General features: G+C 58.5%; 3 protein-coding genes across 6 annotated transcripts; 2 read left to right on the top strand and 1 right to left on the bottom strand.

The window, feature by feature from the left end:
• The first annotated feature begins 15 nt into the window (after positions 1-15).
• On the top strand, positions 16-4670 carry TOR2A (torsin family 2 member A). 3 transcript variants are annotated; one of them, XM_058853718.1, is made up of 6 exons: positions 22-302; positions 558-823; positions 1911-2086; positions 2421-2548; positions 3119-3243; positions 4095-4670. In XM_058853718.1, the coding sequence occupies exons 1-6, from the start codon at positions 155-157 to the stop codon at positions 4098-4100; spliced, it is 849 nt and encodes a 282-aa protein (XP_058709701.1). In that variant the 5' UTR covers positions 22-154; the 3' UTR covers positions 4101-4670. The 3 variants fall into 3 exon arrangements, with proteins under 3 accessions (XP_058709703.1, XP_058709701.1, XP_058709702.1); XM_058853720.1 differs by lacking the exons at positions 2421-2548; positions 3119-3243; positions 4095-4670 and adding an exon at positions 2192-2412 and having other exon boundaries at positions 16-302; XM_058853719.1 differs by lacking the exon at positions 22-302 and having other exon boundaries at positions 361-823; positions 3119-4670.
• Positions 4671-5230: 560 nt separating this feature from the next.
• PTRH1 (peptidyl-tRNA hydrolase 1 homolog) lies at positions 5231-7932 on the top strand. 2 transcript variants are annotated; one of them, XM_058853721.1, is made up of 5 exons: positions 5231-5368; positions 5971-6190; positions 6355-6454; positions 7065-7110; positions 7523-7932. In XM_058853721.1, exons 1-5 carry the CDS (start codon positions 5246-5248, stop codon positions 7706-7708), a joined length of 675 nt encoding a protein of 224 aa, XP_058709704.1. In that variant the 5' UTR covers positions 5231-5245; the 3' UTR covers positions 7709-7932. The 2 variants fall into 2 exon arrangements, with proteins under 2 accessions (XP_058709704.1, XP_058709705.1); XM_058853722.1 differs by having other exon boundaries at positions 5294-5317.
• Positions 7933-9107: 1175 nt separating this feature from the next.
• CERCAM (cerebral endothelial cell adhesion molecule) lies at positions 9108-15468 on the bottom strand. The gene is made up of 13 exons (XM_058853607.1): positions 15262-15468; positions 13545-13655; positions 13236-13353; positions 13022-13156; positions 12730-12934; positions 12539-12658; positions 12352-12428; positions 12098-12204; positions 11861-11993; positions 11562-11689; positions 11282-11485; positions 10143-10379; positions 9108-9497 (listed from the first exon to the last, which is right to left on the bottom strand). The coding sequence occupies exons 1-12, from the start codon at positions 15456-15458 to the stop codon at positions 10145-10147; spliced, it is 1770 nt and encodes a 589-aa protein (XP_058709590.1). The 5' UTR covers positions 15459-15468; the 3' UTR covers positions 9108-9497; positions 10143-10144.
• Positions 15469-19747: the final 4279 nt, after the last annotated feature.

The following is a 19747-nucleotide window of genomic DNA, read 5'->3' as shown; positions in this document are numbered from 1 at the left end:
CGCTGCCCAGGCGGGGGGCGGAGCGATACTGTCCAGGCCACGCCCCCTCGTTACATGGCCACGCCTCTTTCCCGGCGCACCAGTTTTCTGGTCCCGCCTCCGCGCGGGGCACGCTGGGAGTTGTAGTGCGGGCGGTGCGGGAGCCGCGGCCGCCATGGCCCCCGGAGCGGCCCCAGCCCCTGTCCGGGTCCTGCTGGTGCTGCTGGCGGCCGCCGCCCGCCCCGCCGCCGCCTGGGACCTGTGGGCGCTGCGCTGCGGCTTCTCGGCGGACTGCGAGTGCGGCTTCGGGCCCGACCTGCGCGGTCAGCGGGAGCGGCCGGCTGGGAAGGGGGTCTGGGGGCAGGGGGACCCTCGGGGGCGGGGGGCGCGCAGCTGCCGAGGCCGGGAGGCAGCAGGAGGGGATTCCGGGAGCCAGCGCGTCTCCAGGAGAACCTTCCCGGCGGAGTCTCTCGGCCGTGTGGCAACCGGGGATGAGAGGGCCCCGCGGGGTGGTTTCCAGGGACGGGATGAGCCATGACAACCCGCCTTCTCCAAGTCCTGGTTTCACCTCCTTTCAGGTCTGGAGTTTGACTTGGCCACGAATCTGGTGGGGCAGCCCCTGGTGAGGCAGGAAGTGATGAAGGGCGTGAGGGAGTTCCTGGAGAACCCGAATCCAGTGAAACCCCTCGTGATGTCCTTCCACGGCTCGACAGGAACAGGCAAAACCTACGTGAGCTCCATGCTCATCCGCTACCTCTTCCAGAGGGGGCTCCAGAGCCCCTATGTTCACCACTTCTCCCCCATAGTGCATTTCCCCCACGCTGAGCAGATAGAGCAGTACAAGGTAAGGGATGCCGCTCAGCAGTGCCACTTAACTGGGGGGTTTTGTCTATGTCTGTCTTGATCCTCAGTACATATGCATTCAAGCTGTTTCCCGAAGTGAAGTAGGAATAAAAGCTCTTTGTTTTACCCTCTCAGACAAACATAGCTGAGTGAGTAGCTCCATACACTGGCTGAAGGATCCACTAGTAAATGCAATATACTCAGTTATTACTTTCATCTTGTCCACAGCAGTCCTTGCCCTGATGATATTCTCATTCTTAAATATTTACACAGTTCTTTGAAGGCACAAACAAAAGTGCTTGGCTTAGATGAAAGACACTAAAATTTCCCCATTGCTTTCCAAATAGCCTGATGGCTATAAAAACCTGCATATCACTAGACTTGTAATCCCCTGCTCAGAGAGCATACAGCTCCCTAACAGCAGCTCCAGACTCTCCATGGTGCCATTCTGTCTGTTAGAGCTGAGAAAAGAGAGAAATCAAAACGCCAGATTCTCAGCAGAATGGGGATTCAGCACACCTGGACCTTTAGTTTCTGGGTGTTTGGAGAACTTATTTGTTGTATTGTGTCCTTAGAGGAAATGCTTTTGGAAAAGTAAATCCCTTCCTGGCTGAAGTACTTCAGTTAGGAGTTACACGTGCCCCCAGGCAATGTGAGTGGTTTTGTGTGGGCTGGGAAGTACCTTCAGCCCTGATAAAGAGCTGTTCTGGGTCAGTGCAGGCACATGCTTCTGCACCAGAACAGGAGCTGGCAAGAAGCTGAGAACTGTGTAGATACAACAGGGAATGAGAAGAACGTGGGGAGCTGTAGGAGTCTGAATCTCCAGTGTGCTGCTTCCTCCTTTAAGTCTGTAATAAAAGACCTACCACGGGCTAAAAAAGCTGGTAAACAGCCACTGTGTGAAACCCAGAATAAAGGGGCCTCCCCAGCACTGGGTTTTTGAGCTCCAAGTGTGTGGTGCTGTGCAGGGACATGCTGCTCTCAGCACCTTTGTCTCTGCTTGAGCTCCTGCCTCAGCCTTCACTCTGGGGTGCTTGAGCCTTCCTCGCCATCTCGCTGCCTTACAACTTGGTGGGTGTTTTTCCTAGGAAAGCCTGAAGCGCTGGATCCAAGGGAACTTGACAAACTGTGGACGGTCAGCGTTTCTCTTCGATGAGATGGACAAGATGCACCCAGGCCTGATTGATGTGATCATCCCATTCCTGGGACCCTCATGGGTTGTGTACGGGACCAACTACCGCAAAGCCATCTTCATCTTCATCAGGTGAGAGAGACCTCTCCATGGGGCCTTCCAGCTCACTGCCGCTCATTTGGGCAGAGGTCGCACCTACTTCAGGGCACACACTTCTTTTGCCTTTCCTTCTCCAAGACTTGAGCCTCTACAAATGCCAAGAGATGCTATCTCACTGTGAACAGACGGATCTGGAGAGTGTGAAAAAGCCTCCTCTGCATGTTATTTGGCTGCCTCTACAGGAGTTATTTTGGGCCAGGCAACTGGGAGCTTCTGGCTTGCACTCTGCAGGCTGGTGGGTGTCAGGTGCCACCTGAGACACCATTTTCCTGGCTACACACTGGATAAGCCTCTCATTCTTGTGCAGCAATGCAGGAGGAGAGCAGATCAACAACGTGACATTGGCTCTGTGGCGTGCTCGCAAGGACCGGGAGGAGATCAGCTTGCAGGACCTGGAGCCAGCCATCTCCAAGGCTGTGTTTGAAAACCCTCAGAGTGAGTCCATGGAGCTGAGCTCCTCCTGTAGCCCCACAGCCCAGCACAGGCAGACAGGACTGTTCTAGGAAGCCACCCACACCACTTGCCACCTGCCAGGCAGCCAGAAAGGGACAGGGGGTTTTGAGGGATTGGAACTGTGATCCCCGTGAGGTTTCCTGGCAAAGGGAACCATCTTCTGAGCCAGCAGACCTGTTGCCATGGTTAGCAAAGTTCTTTGGAGACAAGGTGTATTTGCAGCTGGGCCTGGCAGACAGCACAGCACACTTGCCAGAACAGCACTGAGCTGTATCAATCCCCACTGCCTGCCTGGATCTCCGTGCTCTGACCTTAGCACAGGGAGCAGAGCTTAAATTCTGACTAGACAAGCTAAATCACCCCATTCCTGGAGAACAAGTCTGGTTGGGGGGGAGGTGACAACTGATGGGTTCAGCCTTTTACAAACCAACCTTGTACAAAACCAGCAGGATCTCTCTTCAGCAGAGTATTTTGGCTTCACACACAGCTCTTTGAATTGCAGGGACTGCAGAGACTCTGAATTTAAAACCTTCTCTTCTTTTCCTTGTACAGGTGGCTTCTGGAAATCTGGGATCATTAATGAACATCTCATTGATTTTGTTGTGCCTTTTCTCCCACTGAAGCACCACCATGTAAAGCAGTGTGTCATCAGTGAGCTTGTCCAGCAAGGCCTCGAGGTACGCCCAGGTGTCGTCCAGGAAGTGGCTGACAGCATCCCCTACTTCCCAGAAGAAGAGAAATTATTCTCATCAACAGGCTGCAAAACAGTGGCCTCTCGCATCAGTTTTTTCTTCTAGTCACTGGCAAGGGCCTCTCTCAGATCCATATGGAGCTAGAAAGCACTCAGGGCTGGTGGGATGAGCAGTGGGAATGGTGTGTCACTCTCCACAGCACAAGTGCTCTCCTGCTGAACTCTCTGCAGCCCCAAGGAGTCAACTGCAGGATGCAGCTGCAGGACCAGGTGCAAATTATGTGATTTAAAGCACTTTACTAATTCACTCTTGGCCAGGTAAGGGTGGATCCACCACCTGAGACATCTGTGATGACATGGGGAAGATGCTGAGAGGGTCTACAGTGTCAGGGAGGTTCTCACCCTGTCAACAGCACCTTCCTGCAGCTCTCCCCACTTCTGGCAGCTGTTGATACCCAATACATTAAGATTCTGAGCCTACAGAATAATACTTCTTCTTTACAGCATTTTAACAGTTTTTTAAAAACCTTTTTAAGTTTAGCTGTGCCTCAGCTCCTTGGCACAACGTGAGTACTGGTGCTGACTCCTGTGAACACCTCAACACAGCAACAAAGTTTTCAAGGAAGTTTTAGAGCCACCCACATTCCAGTTTCCTTTCACTGTGAATAGGTGCTGGTAGGGACCAGCTTCAACTCCAATGTGAGAGAGGGCAGCACCTGGCCTGCCATGAGCCAGGCTCCCCTACAACCCCTTCATCCATCTCCCCTAAAGGCCAAAGCATTTCCCTGTAGCAAACCAGGAGAACAACAACAAAAGACTTCTTGCTTGTTTTAGCAGACATGAAGAATCTCATCCTACCTCCAGGGGATCCCACAGTGCTGCTAACGGTGTTGAAAATTCCTTTCATTCAGTGATGGTTTCTACAGCAGAGTTGGTGCTATGAGCTGTGGAGCTCCTTGTACATCTGTCTGCTGGTCAGACCTTGCAGGCTTTGGCTGGGCCAGCACCCGTTCAGCTTCTGAGGATGTCACAGTGGGGGACCTGGGGACAAGTCAGAGAAGATTAATGCTCCAGCCTGCCAAGCATGGGATGCACAGCCTGACTTTTGCCCAGATTTTAATAGCCTCTGTGCTGTTATGGAATAAGAAGTCAGAGGAACCAGAGTAATTCACTAGCCAGGAACAACCTGCTTAAGGGATGGGTGTAGGGAAACTTTGCAAAGCTTCCAAAGCTCTGCTTGTATGGAAATGAGCTGCCAGTGCTTGGGACCATTCCAGCTCCAGGCCCTGAGCTTTGGGGATTTTAGACACCACCCAAAGGCTGCACAGGAGCTGGCCCAAAGACAAATGTAAAAATTCTGCCTCTTCCAAAAATATGATACATTTCTAATTTTAAAATAAATCTTTAAAGAATTAAACAGTTGAGGTCTTTACATGGATTCCTGACTGCAGGTAGTGTGGAAGGACCTGGAAGATGAACAGTTTCACAGTGATGTGCTGCTGGGCTGGGGAACTGTCACAGTGTCCTGGAAGAAAGCTCTGCCCTGCTGGCAGGGTGAGGACCCACCCAGGGCTGAAGGATGGTTTGGGGAAGGTGAGGAGCGATGTGTTTTCCCATCCAGCCGTATCCCAAGGGTTGGCATGTGAGTGGAGACAGAACAGGCACAAACACACAAAACACGGGACCCAGTCCTGGGTATTCACTGTTCCTGCAAGTCCCTCGGGGATCCTCTGCAGAGCCTCTCTCTGCTCGAGGGGGTTCCCAGGCTGCGGCCTCCTGTAACTGCCCGTTAACCCGCTTCGCCGTCCTCACCACGATCACGTCTAGGACCAGCCAGCCTGCAGGGCATTATCACAGCGGCAACACCGCCCCCGACACCGCCCCCGACACCGCGACACTGCCTCCGACACCGCCCCCGACACCGCCCCGCCGCCCGCTAGAAAGATGGCGGCTCTGCCCGTAACCAAGATGGCGGCGGGGGCCGGGCGATGCGGGCGGGACGTCGAGCGGCGCGCGGGCGTGACGTCACGCGGGCAAGGAGGGCGATGCTGGCGGCGGAGGTGGCGGGGCGCGCGCGAGCGCTCGTGGGGCGGGCGGGGCCGCGCGCCATGGTGAGGGCGGGGGGGGAGCGGGGGCAGCGAGGCTGTGAGGGGAGCGCTGGGAGCCGGACTGTGAGGGGAGCGCTGGGAGCCGGACTGTGAGGGGAGCGCTGGGAGCTGGACTGTGAGGGGAGCGCTGGGAGCCGGACTGTGAGGGGAGCGCTGGGAGCCGGACTGTGAGGGGAGCGCTGGGAGCCGGACTGTGAGGGGAGCGCTGGGAGCCGGACTGTGAGGGGAGCGCTGAGAGCTGGACTGTGAGGGGAGCGCTGGGAGCCGGACTGTGAGGGGAACGGGGGAATCGGGGGAACGGGACTGTGAGGAGAACAGGGTGGCTCAGGACTGGGAGGCGAAAAAAGGGAGCGGGGCTGTGAGGGCAGTGCCGGAGAAGATCAGATCATGGGCGAGCACCGGCGCGATCAGAGCTGGGAGGGAGGCACCGAGGGAAGAGGGACTGAGGGGAATGCTGTGGGGATTGAGGCTGTGAGGACCCAGCCAGCTGTGGGGAGCACGGAGGGAGCGGGTCTGAGACATGCTGGGGGAGCGGATCAGGCCCGTGCAAAGGCCAGGGGCCTCATGGTGGCCTGACAGAGCCCGGTTGACACCTGTCCACACAGGTGGCTGGCCTGGGCAACTATGGGCTGTGGGGCACACGGCACAGTGTGGGCATGGAGGTGCTGGACCGGCTGGCCCGGCAGCTGGCTGTGGCTGAGGGCTGGCGAGCGGACAAGCGGTGCTGTGCTGATGTGGCCCTGGCCACAGCCCACGGCCTGGAGCTGGTGCTGCTCAAGCCACGGAGGTTCATGAACCTCAATGGGCTCAGCGTCGCCAGTGCTGGTGAGCAGTTGGGTCAGCCCCAAAGCTTCTGTTGCCACCAGCCCCCTATGACAGCCCTGCTGTTTCCCTGCCCTACACAGCTCCCTACAGCCCCACTCTGCAGAGTCAGGGCCTGGTGAGTCTGTCTTCCCCTCATTTCTTGGGCTGTATTTCTGTTTTCAAAGCTGAGATCTACAGTCTTGGCCCTGAAGATATTTACCTGGTTCACGACGACCTGGACAAGGCCCTGGGCAAGGTGGCAATCAAGCTGGGAGGCAGTGCAAGGTGATTGTGTGAGCTGGTTTGAGGCTTTAACATGCCCATACAGGCTCATGGGCTGTTCTTGGCCCCATCCCACCAGCCTTGCAATGTTTCAGCTCTTGTCCTGGGCTTGATCCATTGTAGAGGCAACAGCTGGCTGTTTGGGCAGCCTCCCAGTTCCTGCCCTGGCAGGGAGGGCAGGGAGCCTCCTGGAAGCAGCTATGGGCTGGATTCAGCCCATTGACAGCACCACATGGGCTTTTTATAGCACTCTGCCTCAACTGTGCCTGCCTAGTGCCAGCTCCCGGGGCAGGCTGCAGATATTTAACCTAGGAAAGCTTCCACTGCAGGATGGGGCAGGTACGGTGCTGGGCCCCAGTGCTCAGTCACACATGCACCAGCTACAGCAAGAGCTGACACACACAGAATGTGCTGTCCCAGCCCTGCTTCCCTCAAACCCCCAGCCAACAGCTCTGAGCCCCCGGGGCTGGATGTTCCTGCAGAACTAGGACATGGGGACTGCAGTCCTTGGCTGGGACCACATTCCCACATTCCTGCAGCAGGAGACCCCAGGGCTATACAGGGGAGGGGGTGTCTCTTACAGACTAACTGTGGCTTTTCTTTCTTTCCCAAGGGGACACAAGGGAGTCCAATCCTGCATCAGTGCTTTGCACTCTAGTGTGAGTGGGACTCAGTGGAAGGGGATCAATCCTGTGCCCCCCTTAATGCATGGCTTGTTTCCTCCACTCCCATTTTTCTGATTCCCCTCAGACAAGCCCCTGCTCCCTTACCCCTCCTTTTCTTCCTCCCCTTCTTCCCGGAGGGCTGTTGTCTGTTTGGCTGCCGTGGAGGACATGGAAACAATTAACTTGAGTGGCTCCTGCCAGGCCTGGCAGGAGCCTGGGATCTCGGCACAGCCCAGCAAAAGCCTCTTCCAAAATTATGTTTCTTGGAGCAAGCACTCAAAACCACCTGGAAAACATGAGGAGCTGCTCTCTTGCTGCCCTGCCCCACTCTCAGCACTGTCACCTTGCCTAACTCTGTCTGAACTCTTGAGGGGAAGCTCCCCCAGCTCTTTTCCTTCCTCCCCAGGAGATGACCCGGCTCAGGATCGGCATCGGGCGGCCAGAGGGTGATGTGACAGTGTCCAACTATGTCCTGTCTCCGTTCAGTGCTGGGGAGCGGGAGAAGCTGGAGCAGATCCTGGTCCAGGCAGTGACCTGCCTGCTGGAGCACATCCAGAGCCGACTGCCTACAGAGCCAGGGGACAGGGGCTGACACAAACCCCCGGAGACCCTTGTGGCTGATGGACAGGGGTGCTGCAGGCGCTCTGGAGCGACTGTGGTGCAGAACAGAGCTGGCCCAGATGGGCAGCCTGGCTGGGCGCTGGGACAGCCTCCTTCCCTACACCAATCCAGGCAGTTCAGTCCACTTGCGTCCCTGCAGAGGCTCCATACCTCATTTTGGCACAGAAATTAAATAAAACCTCATCCTGACTCTGACCTGCTCCTGCCTCTCTTCCATGCGTGCCACCTGCTTGGGTTGTCCTCGGCACTGCAGCTCAAATCCATGTTCCCATCCCTGTTCAACCAGCACGGTCTGGAGGGAGGCTTCTAGTGAGAAATGGGGACCAATAGGAGTTACTTCTGTAGAGTCCAAAGGCACTTCAGCTTTGTTGAGAAACTGGCAAGCACAAAGAGCCTGGAATCTCATAGCGTGCTGCTCCCACTGAGCTGCAGCAAGTTTCAGGGCTGGCCTCACAGTTTTTGAGTTCAGTGGTTTTGGCCAGTACTGTGGAGTTTCCAACAGCTGCAGGAGTTCTGGCTTCCCGCAGACCCATTGCAGGTCTCGTGGAGAGGGCAGACTGAGGCAGTGTGTCCTCACCACTGCTGTGTCCCAGAGTCCTGGGCTGTGCCAGCATGTCGTGCCCAGCTCTGTATCCCACAAATGAGACACCCAGCAAAGGCAGCTCCTCTCTTGCCTCCCAGCAGGCACTAGAACAAGCACTGGGACACGTGCTGGCTGACATATACCACAGTGTTGCTGCTGCCACTTTCATCCTCTGCTCCAGCTGGCACCAGACCTTCTGCTCCATCCCCAGTTCCCAAGCTCCTGGAGCACTGAGGCTGCCTGGGACCAGGGGAAAAGCTGGGAAGCAAAAGTGTCCCCAGCCTACCATCCCTTCCTCACATATTATACTGTCTGGGACTCTGCAGTTGCAGAACAGGCACTTGGCCATTTCCTCCTCCCTGTTCTCCAGTACATCCAGCAGATCCCCTCAGAGCTTCAGGTCCTGTGTGATCTGGACCATCAGAAGGTCCCTGCTGTAGCTGTTCAACCCGCCCCAAATGATGCTTTCCTGAATCACTTGGTAGTTTCAGACATCTCACTGTGGGTATCTGCTACCAAGGCCACCACCTGCTGCTCCATCACCTCCATTCCCTGGGGAGCGCTGAGCCCTGTGAAGATGCCACCCATCTTTCCCACCCAGACCCCAAGAGTGAGCTTCAGTCTTCCTCTCCACCCCACCTCTCTCCTTCCCTCTCTTTCCCCCTTATGGATTTCATCCCCAAAGTTCCCAGCTGGGGAAGCTGCCAGACCCTCGCGGCTGCAGCACCAAGGTGACCCCAGTGGGGTAATGCCCTGGGAACTTGGGCCAATGCCAGCACCCAGCACATCAGCTCAAACAGTCTGCTTTAATCCTCCCTGGGCTTCCACCCAGGCATGGCATGAGGGACAAGCCCGGTCAGTGGCAGGAGGCTACCACAGGTGTCAGCCCAAAGTCCACTCCCCAAAGTCCAGGCTGGTGGGAGACAGCAGAGTTGGCATTGTTTGAGACTGTCCTGGAGATGTGTCCTCAGCAGAGATGGAGCACAGTGCTCCTCTGGTCTCTCCACTTGGCAGGGAAAGGCTTTCCTGGGGCAAATCCTGCCTTGGGTGGATTTGTCACATGCAGATTCAAAGAATCCTGTGGGGCTCGGTCCAGGGCAGCTGCATCTTTGAGTGGGAGTGGGAAGCATAAGGTCCTTGCCAACGGTGCTCCCAGCTGGATCACAATCCCTCATCCCTAGGAGATGTGGACACAGACGTTAGTGGTCACGGCAGGAGCAGCCCCGACGTGTTCACGCCTGCAGCCGAGGCAGTGGGAGGGCTGTTTTCCAGCCTCCCCCAGTCTGGCAGCTCCCAGGGCAGTTCTGCTGCCAGGACAAGCAACCTCAGGCAGGGAAAGTCTGACCCAGCATTAACTGTGTCTATGCTGCTGTGGCACTGAGCCAGTGTGGGTCGCCTGCCTGCCTGGCAGATGCACAGCCCCAAGGAGACCAAATTTTGATGGGAGCAAGAAGTGCTGGGATGAAACATTCCCCTGGGAGATGCCCCAGCTCTTTCCATACTGAGGAGACCTTTGCAGCAGCCAAAGGAGCGTTCTCCCTTCCTCACCTGAGGGGCTGGGAAGCAGCATGGACTCAGGGAGACGGAGGGCCCTGTCCCCATGTCTCCTCCAGTCCAGTGCAGCTCCACACAGGACATCTGTGCCCCCACCCCTTTCCCGACCTGGAAGAGACATCTGGTCTCTGTTTCCCATTGCTTTGAGTCTGATGGAGAGAGCTGTTGTCCCATGACAAAAACAAGCTAGGCATGTGGAACACATCTGAACATGGCACTTGCAGGGAGATGCTCCCAAGCTGCTCTGTCCCCTGTGCCCTGCTCTCACCATCAGAGCTCGTCACGGGCCGTGGAGCGGAGGTGGCCAGCACTGCCCCGTGAGTCCTTCAGAGTCTTCTGCGAGCCAACCCAGTCGGTCTTCTTGGCATCATCATCCCAGATAGTGGAAGTCTCAGTGTCACTCAGCCAGTTGCTGTCCCCAGCATAGTGCGTGGGATAAACCAGGAGGGGATGAGCCGAAAATACCAGCAAGTCCCGTGGGGAAAAGTGCCGCTTGTAATCCTCGCTGGGGAAAATGGAGCAGACCCAAGAGGAGAAACTGGCTTATAGAGCATGGCACAGAGGAGAAAAAGCACTGGGAAAACCAGATCAACCACCTGGGGAAGGCTCCATGCAGGGATAGGGGATAGGGATGTGGGGTATCAGGCATGGAGCTGGGGAAGGCTGAGCAGGGACTGTGGAGGGATTACAGAGAGGACAGGACCTGTCCCTCCCCACCAGCTAGGACTGTCTCTAGGCACAGAGTGGGTCTCTGGCACAGCATCCAGCTGGCCCTGAGACAGGGCTGTCTGGTGCTGTTATGCCTGCAAGCAGGGGGCTTCCAGCTGCTCCTGGTGCACATCCAGAGCCCTAATCTGTCCCTCTGTCCACCTCCAGCCTACCTTTTGCATGCCTGATTCCTGTGTTTCTCCATCCTGTTCACTGGGTTTCCCAATCCCTTCTCTTTCAGGACACCCACCCACTGGTGCTCACTCACCCCCTAAATTGCCTCCCCATCCCCAGACAAAGCCTTACTGCTGACCCCCACCCCAGAGAGGGGCATGAAGGTGCTCCAATATGGGGCTGAGACCCCTAACCAGGGGCAGGGGACCACACAGCCCCCAGCACCAAGGTAGAGGGGGTTGCTCCCTGCCCCTTGCCATGCGGCCAAGACCCTGTGCAGGGCCCACATCAAGCCCCAGCTCCATTCCTGCTCCCCCACCCCATGCTGGCAGAGGGCCATTTTCCAGCAGCCAGTGGCCAGGCTGCAGCCGACTGAGAATGAGCTCATGCTACAGATGTTTTCCTCCAGCATGAGTAATGCCTGCAAGGGGGGGAACTGGGTGAGGTGGTGACTGTGGAGAAGAAACATATTGTCCCACCCTGGCATGGCCAGGCCAGCACCCTCCTGCACAACCTGCTCCTTACTTGGGGTGCTTGTCATACATGATGGGCAGATACTCGTCCACCGGCAGCATTTTGGAGAGGGGTTTGGTGGCCAGCAGCTTCTGTGCCCCATGGTGGGAGATGGCGTAGGCCAGAGTCCAGTACGAGTACCCGGCCACCACCAGATTCCTCACACCTTTCACAGGTGCCTCATCCTCATCGTTCACCTGTTTCCTCCCCAGGTAGCTGTGGGGTAGACAGGGAACCATGAGAGCCAGCCTTGGGGAACCCCATCCCACATCCCCCTGTCCCCAGTACCTACATGAGATCCCAGTCCTGCTGTGCCCGCTCCAGCTCCTCCATCAGCCGCTGCAGCCGTGCTGGGAAGGCAGCCTCGAAGCGCACATCGTCCTCAAAGACCACTGACCGCTCCAACCTCCGGGACACAATCTAGGGGAGGGGACAGGGGTGCAAGCCTATCCCAGCACCACTCTGGGCCATACTGGGGCCACTGACCCTGCAGGACACCTCCCCAGGTCCTCCAGACGTCTGTGATGCTCACAGAGTCCCTGCCCACTGCTGGTGGCCCTTAGGGACCCCGTGGCCACTGTGGCTCCATACCTCTTTCCAGATATTGTAGTGGCTGAGGAAGCAGCCAACCTCGCCCTTGGTGAGTGTGCGGCCGGAGAAGGGATCGTAGTACCCAGGTAGCAGGTCCACACCCAGCACCTTGATGTCACTGCTATTGAGGGTGCTGCAAGGCAAGGGGCTGCATCAGCGAGGTGTCCCGCCAGACACTCCCTGTCCCCTCCCCAGGGTGACACCAGGGGACTGGCTGAGTGGTCCCTCCATGGTCACCTGCCATCCACAGCATCCACCACCCGTGGAGCAATCTCCAGCTCCTGCAGGGACGCCAACATTCGCTGCCGCCGATCTGGCCTCCGCACCAGGTTGATTAGGAAGATCTGGGAAGAGGAGAGCCCCAACAATGGGGCACGTTGTCATGGGAGACACACAGCCTGCCTGGCTACTGCAGGATGGGGACAGGGGCCTGGATGGATGCAACCAGAGGAATGGACAGGGGGACACGAGCAGCTACACTGGGAACTTACTTCATCAAAGCCCATTTTTGTGAGTGGCCTGGGCAGGAGAGAAATGTGCCTGGAACGCTGCATGGGGGGACCATCCACTGTGGAGAGAGGAGACACTCTTCAGTGGGGCTCAGATTCCCCTGACTGGGGCTGAGAGCTCCGTCAGGACCTGGAGGCCTCCAGGACCTCTCCACCCATGGCCACTCACCCATGGCCTCCAGTGTGAGATGCACAAAGTTGGCACGATCATCCTCCAGCGTCTGGTGGGCCTTCACAGGAACATTGATGTAACCAAAGTGGTGCTGGTTGCACACATGGACCTCCGTACCTGCCAGGTGACAAAGGTGAGCAGCACAGCCCCCCAAGCCCCTGCACCCCCAAAACCCCCATCACCCTCACCAGCCTCCTGGCAGGAGTAGGCAAAGACAATGATGTCATCGAAGGCCCAGGTGTAGTTGGGATGGGGCGGGTAGAAAGCCAATTGCAAGGTCTCCTCCTTCCGCAGGTCAATCAGGAAGGTGGCATAGACCATGGGGACACGGAAACAGCCCACTCGCTGCCGGTTCTTGGTGGGGAAGTAGTCAGCTGTCCGGCGATAATATCCCTGTAGCACATCAGCACAACGCATCCATGGCACAGAGCTCCTCCACCATGGACGTGTCTCGTTCTCCAGGGCTTTCTGGGCACTTACCTGGGGTGTGATGCCACACCAGAAGTTGGAGTAGAAGGTCTGCGAGTCCAGCATGGGGGCCACCACTGACTTGTTCTGTGCCATGAGAAACTTGAGGGTCTGGTTGTTGGTCAGGACACTGTCAGTGTCCACGAACTGCAGAGACAGCACAGGTTCTGGAGACATGGAGAAGCCCACCTCAGCCTGCACCCCACCAGTGCCCCAAGCCCCTTACCAGGATGTAGTCTGCCTGCTGCTCCCGGGCATAGGTGAGAGCTTCCTGCTTCAACTTCATCACGTTCTCATAGCGTTTGTCACTCCAGTGCTTGGGACCAAGCTCATCGGGGTAGGAGCTGAGCAGGGGGAGGCAGGGGTTAATCTCACTTGCTGGGAATGCACAAACTGTGCAGGCTGTTCATGCTGGCAGGCTGAGTCAGCCCCACTTGCTTTGCTCCTCCTGGTCCCCAGCCAGGGAGAGTTGATGTTGCTCCAGGAGCCCCTCACAGCCCACACCTGCCGCCACCCAGCCCTCACCCAGCCTCACCTGGGCTCCTCTTGCACCTTCCAGACCACCGAGTGATAGTCCTTCCCCACCGCCCCCAGCCACTCCTGCAGCACTGCTGTCGTGTTGTCCGAGTTGTGGTCTGTTGCACACCTGGGATGAGGGGACATCAGCTTCTGGGGGTTCTCCTCAAGGGATAACCAGGACCTCACCCTGCACTAGAAATGCTCACAGGGCCAAAAGACTGAGCTAGTGACAGACTTGCTTGGGAACATAACATGTAATTTGAAGGAACCAAGGCTGCCCAGGCAGGAGGGGGAACACCAACTGGTAATTTCTTCCCTGGTGCCACCGCCAGCCAGGCTGTTCCACAGCTCTCACCCCTCATCCCTGCAGCCCAGTCACAACCCTGGACATGTTCTCCTCACCCCAGCCTTGTGACTGCCCACCATGAGCATTGCAGCACAGCCGCTTTGTTCCCCTGCCCCTGCACCCCACAGTACCCCTGTGCCTCCCACTGTTTTGTAGTGAGAGGAAAGGACTCAACAGGCAGCAAAAAATCACCCTTCCTGAACACTCCCTTTGCTGGGCACCATCACCATTCCCAACACTCCCACCCGTCCTCCCAACAATGTTCACAGGGAGCCCAGCACAGACATAGCTGACCCCACCTTGCACTGGGGGTTCCTGCATCCCCAAGTTCCTACATTCCTTAGCACCCTCGATCTGTCAAAGAGCCCCGGAACATCCCCCAGGCACTGGTGTCATGGGGATTTGACAGATTCAGGGGACAAAGCAGGATCTGTGCCCCACCCCAGCTCCACGGGCTGCTCTTGAAACACCCTGCAGGGTCCTATGGCCGGGGGCTCCCGGGGGTAAAGGTGAGGACCCCCCTTCCCCTTCCCCTGCCGGCAGCTGATCCCTGCCCCAGCCCTGCCAGGATCCCCCACCAGCCCCCGCCTCGGCTCCCCCGCAAAAGCAGCTGCAGAAAAGTTTCCAACAAGTTCAGGCGAGAGGCGACAGCGGCGCAATGAGGAGACAGGAGATTCCTCTTACAGCCAACCCCCAGCACGGTAAAGGCGGCTTGGGGGTGTCTTTGGGAACGGGGGGCTGAGGGTGAGCCCTGCAGGGAGGGGGAAGGCAGCGTCTGTCCCTGATGATGCAGAATCCCCTTGTGCCCAGGGGTCCCCTCCCTCATCAGCCCCACAGCTTCCTCAGGGGCAAAGTGGGGGTCCTGCCCCTTCGCCGCGGGGCAGCCCGAGCCCCTCCGGGTTCCCTGCTGGGTCCTACACACGGGGCAGAGCCACCCCTAACATTTTGGGGCTGGGGGCGTTGCTATCTGTGGGCTCCTTGTTCCTCCCGAATGTCCCTGCCCCTTAAGGATCCCCATTCCCCCACAGGCGCCCATTCCTTCGAATCTGTTTTGTCCACCCAGGCTCCTGTTATTCCAAGATCACCCAGAGCCCCCAGTTCCCCCACTCTCCCTAGTTCCCCCCCGGATTGTCTTTCGGGTCCCTGCTATCCTCGGCTCTCCATTCCCCAGTCTCCCTTACTCCCCAGGACCCTCCTTCTCCCCATCCCCATTCTCCCGGGGCTCCCCGTTATCCCCGCGGTCCCTGTGGCTCCAGCATCCCGGCTCCCCTCGAGATGCCCATTTCCCCACATCCCTCTCCTCCCCTAGGATCCGTGCTATTCTCCGCACCGCGGGGTGCCCGCTCCCCCCGGTGTCCCGGCTCCCCCGGGGGTCCCGCTCCCTCACCACAGGGCGATGCTGCCCGCGGGAAAGTCCAAGCGCTCCAGGGCTCCCAGGCAGTGCGGCAGCGAGTGCTGCGCGTTCCGGGCCAGGAGGGCGAGTACCAGGCGCGGTGGGGCTGGCCCGGTGCCGGTCCCGGTGCCGGTGCCGGTGCCGGTGCCCAGCAGCAGGAGGAGGGCGCAGAGCGGCCCCGCGGCGCCCATGGCGGAGGCGGCGGGCGGGGAAGGGGCGGGCTGGGACCCGCCGCGCTCAGCGCACCCCCCGCCCCCGCCCCCGGCCCGGCCCCGCCGCCGCCGCAAGCCCCGGGGGCCAGCTTGGGTCGGGTTTCCTTAAATAGAGTCGATATCGGTGCATAGTCCCGCACAGCCCGCGGCTGGGGGGCGAAAGACCGGGGGACACCCCGAGGATGTTCCAGGGCATCCCCATCTGCCCCTGGCCAGCACACGGCTGGGTCTCCACGGAGCCTGCACGGCGTGGGTGGGTGGGCAATGGGATAGGGGGACAGCTGGTGGTTTGGGGGAATATGGCCAAGGGCGCTGGCTGCGGGGGCATCATCGCGAAGGGGGCTCATGGACAGGGGGATCATGGCCAGAGAGGTTTGTGGCTGAGGGGGGCTCGTATGGCGAGTGGTGGCTGAGTGGGATCACGGCCGTCGTCCTCACCAAGGCAGCCCACCCCACTGAGCCGTGTCCCACCCAGGCTGCCCTCCGTGGCTGAGCATCACAGGCCCACAGCCGTGTCTGTGACGTGTCCGAGCCGCGGGCAGGGGCAGGCCCGGGGCCTGTGGGACGTTTGACCAAGCCTCCTGGTTTTCCACCCAATCCATAAATACAGCCGTCAGCTCCCAGAGCAAGCGCAGGCCTGGCGGTGGTCACGTCCTGCAGAGCAGAGCAGTAACCCCCTGCTCCCCACCCGTAATGCCGGACACCTCTCACTGTGGCGGCACAGAGCCCTGGTGAGGGTCGGCTGGGTGCCACACATGGCCAAACCTGTGCCCACCCGCATCAGGGTGAGGGGTGCCCCAGGTGGCTGCTGTCGCTGGCTCCCGGTGTCCCCCCGGGAAGGCTCCATCAGGGTGCAGCAGAGGGGTCGGGAAGTGAACGATCCAAGAACACCTGAAAGAACCAACAGAGAGAGCGGGGGACTCACAGGACCTGGCAGTGACTGCAGGGAGAGAAAAACACTGTTTACAGCCCCGACAAGTATTTCGGGAAGGGCTCGGCGCCAGCGCAGCCGAGAATTCCCAGCCGTGGAGGACTGCGGGAGGGGGCAGGCGCCCAAGAGCCCAGCACAGACAGACCCACCCGTGTCCGTGTCGGGACTCCACCCATGTGCATCTTCCCGGGAAGGCTGAACGAGGGGCAGTCCCTCTCCCCTCGCCGGAGCCCGCGAGCACGGCCCCGCAGCGCAGGAGGGGATGCGGGCGGAGCAAGCGCCGCAGGGTAGCGGGGATGCCCGGAGCCCACGGCCCCCCCGTCCCTCGGGGACACCCCCGCCGGCACCGCCCCCGCAGCGCGGCCCCGCGCTCGGCCGCTGCTGCCACCTCCCGGCGCCGCCGCACCGCCCGTACCGGCTCTCGGTCCGAACTGGATCTGATCCCCACGTCCTCACAACCCTCTCTCCCTGTCTTTCTTCATCCCTGCATCCCATCATCCCTGTATCCCTAATCCCCCCAGCCCCTCACCCCTCCATTCCTTCATCCCTGCTCTTTTTCATGCCTGCATCCCTTTTCTTCTTCATCCTGATAACCCCTCATCCCTCCATCCCTGCTTTGTCTCTCAGGGTCACAGCTGGACCTGCCCTTGCCCTGGCACCCCACACAGCTCAGCCACCCAAGCACAGCCATGGCCCCACTGCCCTGGTACCGCCCTCGCCAGCACTCCCTGGCCGTGGGCTCCAGAGCAGACAAGAGAGGCAGAGACTGCCCTTCCCACAGCCTCATCACCCCCAAAACAGGCACAGGAAAGGGGGGGCTGCCACTGCGACATAGGGAAACTGAGGCACGGGCCAGGGAAATGTGCTGCACACTGACAGGCTGGGACTGGTAGAGAGACAGAGCATCCAGTGCCTGTCCTCCCAAGCTCAGCTGGGTCAGAATTATCCCTGCTTTTGCAATCCACCTTCCCCCCACATCCTGGCTGCTGCCGGGCTCACAGTGGACCCTCAGAGCCCACAGAGAGCCAAGTGGCACCTTACAAGCAGTTTTGGGCATGCAATGGTAAAATAACCCTGGGTGAGCTCAGGGAGAAGGGGCACATGGAGATACCTGTCAGGGCACCTGCTGTGCTGTCCTCAAGGTGACAACTCACCCAGCTCCGTGCTGTGGCTCAGCATGTCCATCTGCACCATGCTGCTAACACAGGGCTGTGACACCTCCTGTGCCCAAGAGGCAGGACTGGAAGGCAGGTGGCAGGTCCCCACATGGCCCAGGGTGTCCCCATGGGGCTCAGGACATCTTCTCGGCTCTCTGCACTCATGGTGATACCTGCAATTCAGAGCCAGCATCAGGCCTGCAAGCATTCTGCCTGGAAAACCACCTTCCCATCCCCAGGGCTCCCAGCGGAAACAGCACTGCACAACGTTTACAGGAGTATGTTTTCTTTTTTTTACAGGAAAAAGTTGCTTTTGGACCCAGGGATGAGGATTTTGGTTACCTCCCAGCCCTCTCCACCCCTTCCTTTAAATCTACTAGGATTTTCAGCAAAGCCTTTGAAAAGCTCCAGTTTCTTTAAACATCATTTTTTTCTGCTTTAAAAGGCTCAGCCTTGGTTGCAAAAGGCAAATATATAAAGATATGTGTGTGTATATATACCTGTATCTATAAATTCAGAGATTCTGTGTGTGTACATGGCTGAGTCCAGTACAAGTCCCTCAGTCAACAAAAAAAATTATTAATCTTTTTTCACAAGAAAAAACATCCTGGAGACCCAAATAGCTACCCAAAATCCATGGTATTCCCAAGGGTCCCCATTCCCACACTGTGTCTCACTGCCCAAGTGATGGTCTCCCCTCCAGCCTTCTCCAGACCTCCCCTGATTTATCCAGCCTCAAAACATCAGTTTCCTGCTGGGGAAACTGAGGCACGGAGCCCTCCCCCCTGCTTCTCAGCCCCCCCAGCAAGTGCCTGTCCAGGGGGAACTCTGGAACCAAGGGAGTGCCTGTGAATCCACCATACCCTCTGCTACGCAAGCCCCTCATGCTGCACCATTCCAGCTGTTCCAGATGTTTTCAGCACCTCCCAACTGTTGGGTAGCTCAGGAGGCCAGCGTTCCCCTCTCAGCTGGGTTTTCCTTCCAGGTTTCTGCTAAACCCATCACATCCATGGGCGCTGCTCCGCTTTCCTCCTTGCAGGCTGCTTCTGCAGCGAGCAAAACTACAGATCTTCCCACACAGAAAAATACAGGGGAATTTACGCCATCTTGGAGGGATTTTGACCATCCTGGGAGGGATTCTGGCCACCCTGGGGGATTTTGGCCCACCCAAGAGATGTTGTGCCAGAGGAGCTGGAGGCTGATGGGAACAGCATTATCATCCTGGCTGTGGGGAAAGGGAGATTTGTGTCACTGTAAATGGGGCAGTGACACACTGCCAGCGTCCCCCAAACCTCCACCCACTGGGAGACCAACTGGGGTCTTCTTGGTAGGCTGTGAAATTCTGGGAGTGTGAAGGTTTCCTGGGGGTCCTTCTTCATGTCCTGCTGGGAGCAGGAAGCCAGGGCCATGCTCCACTCCACCTGCAAGGCACTGCCACCCTTGGAGCCACATTCAAGCCCTGCAGTGGCCAAATCCTGACCCTCCTGGATGGCACAGCTGGTTCAGCCTTAGAATGGTCCCTTTTCTCCCCAGTCTGGACCACACCTTCTGGCATCAGGGCCAGCAGCACCCTGGCTCTGGGTGTCAAACGGGACCCCAAGCACCTGACAGGGGGCAGAGGGACACCTCCTGCAGCAAGGGGAAACCGAGGCAGGAAACCAACATTAGACTGTCAGTGAGCACGGAGAGGCTGCACACCCTGAGGCTTCACTCCAGAGACAGCAGGGAGATGCCCTCTGTCCCCCGCAGTGCCACCTCTCAGAGGGACAGTGACAGAGGGGTACCCGATGGACCAGGTCCCTCCTGCGATGACGGGTGCACTCCCGTCCCCTCCATCCCCTCCCTCCTCTCCCCGCAGTGGGGCTGACTGTCGGTCCCGTCCCAACCCGGGGCAGCTGTGACCGAAAACAAAGCTGTCCCCTTCGGCACAATACCCTTCTGTCCCCCCCCAGCTGCTGACCGCTGGGGTGGGCAGCGGCCGGGCTGGAGGCGTCGAGGGGCCGTGCCAGGCCCCCGCTGGCAGGGGACAATGTTGGCAGTGATGGAGAGTAGGTATTTCAAAAGGTTTTGTTTTCGGGTTGACCCGCCGAGCCGGCGTGACCCCGCAGCCCCCCACCCAGCCCTGCTCCTCCGTCCCAATAGAAACCGGCCACATTCCTGACCTCGAGGAGAGGGGGGGA

Source organism: Poecile atricapillus, chromosome 20, assembly GCF_030490865.1.
Source record: "Poecile atricapillus isolate bPoeAtr1 chromosome 20, bPoeAtr1.hap1, whole genome shotgun sequence".
NCBI classification, from domain to species: domain Eukaryota; kingdom Metazoa; phylum Chordata; class Aves; order Passeriformes; family Paridae; genus Poecile; species Poecile atricapillus.
Note: the sequence above shows the minus strand (reverse complement) of the source record. Positions and strands in the feature narration are given on the sequence as shown.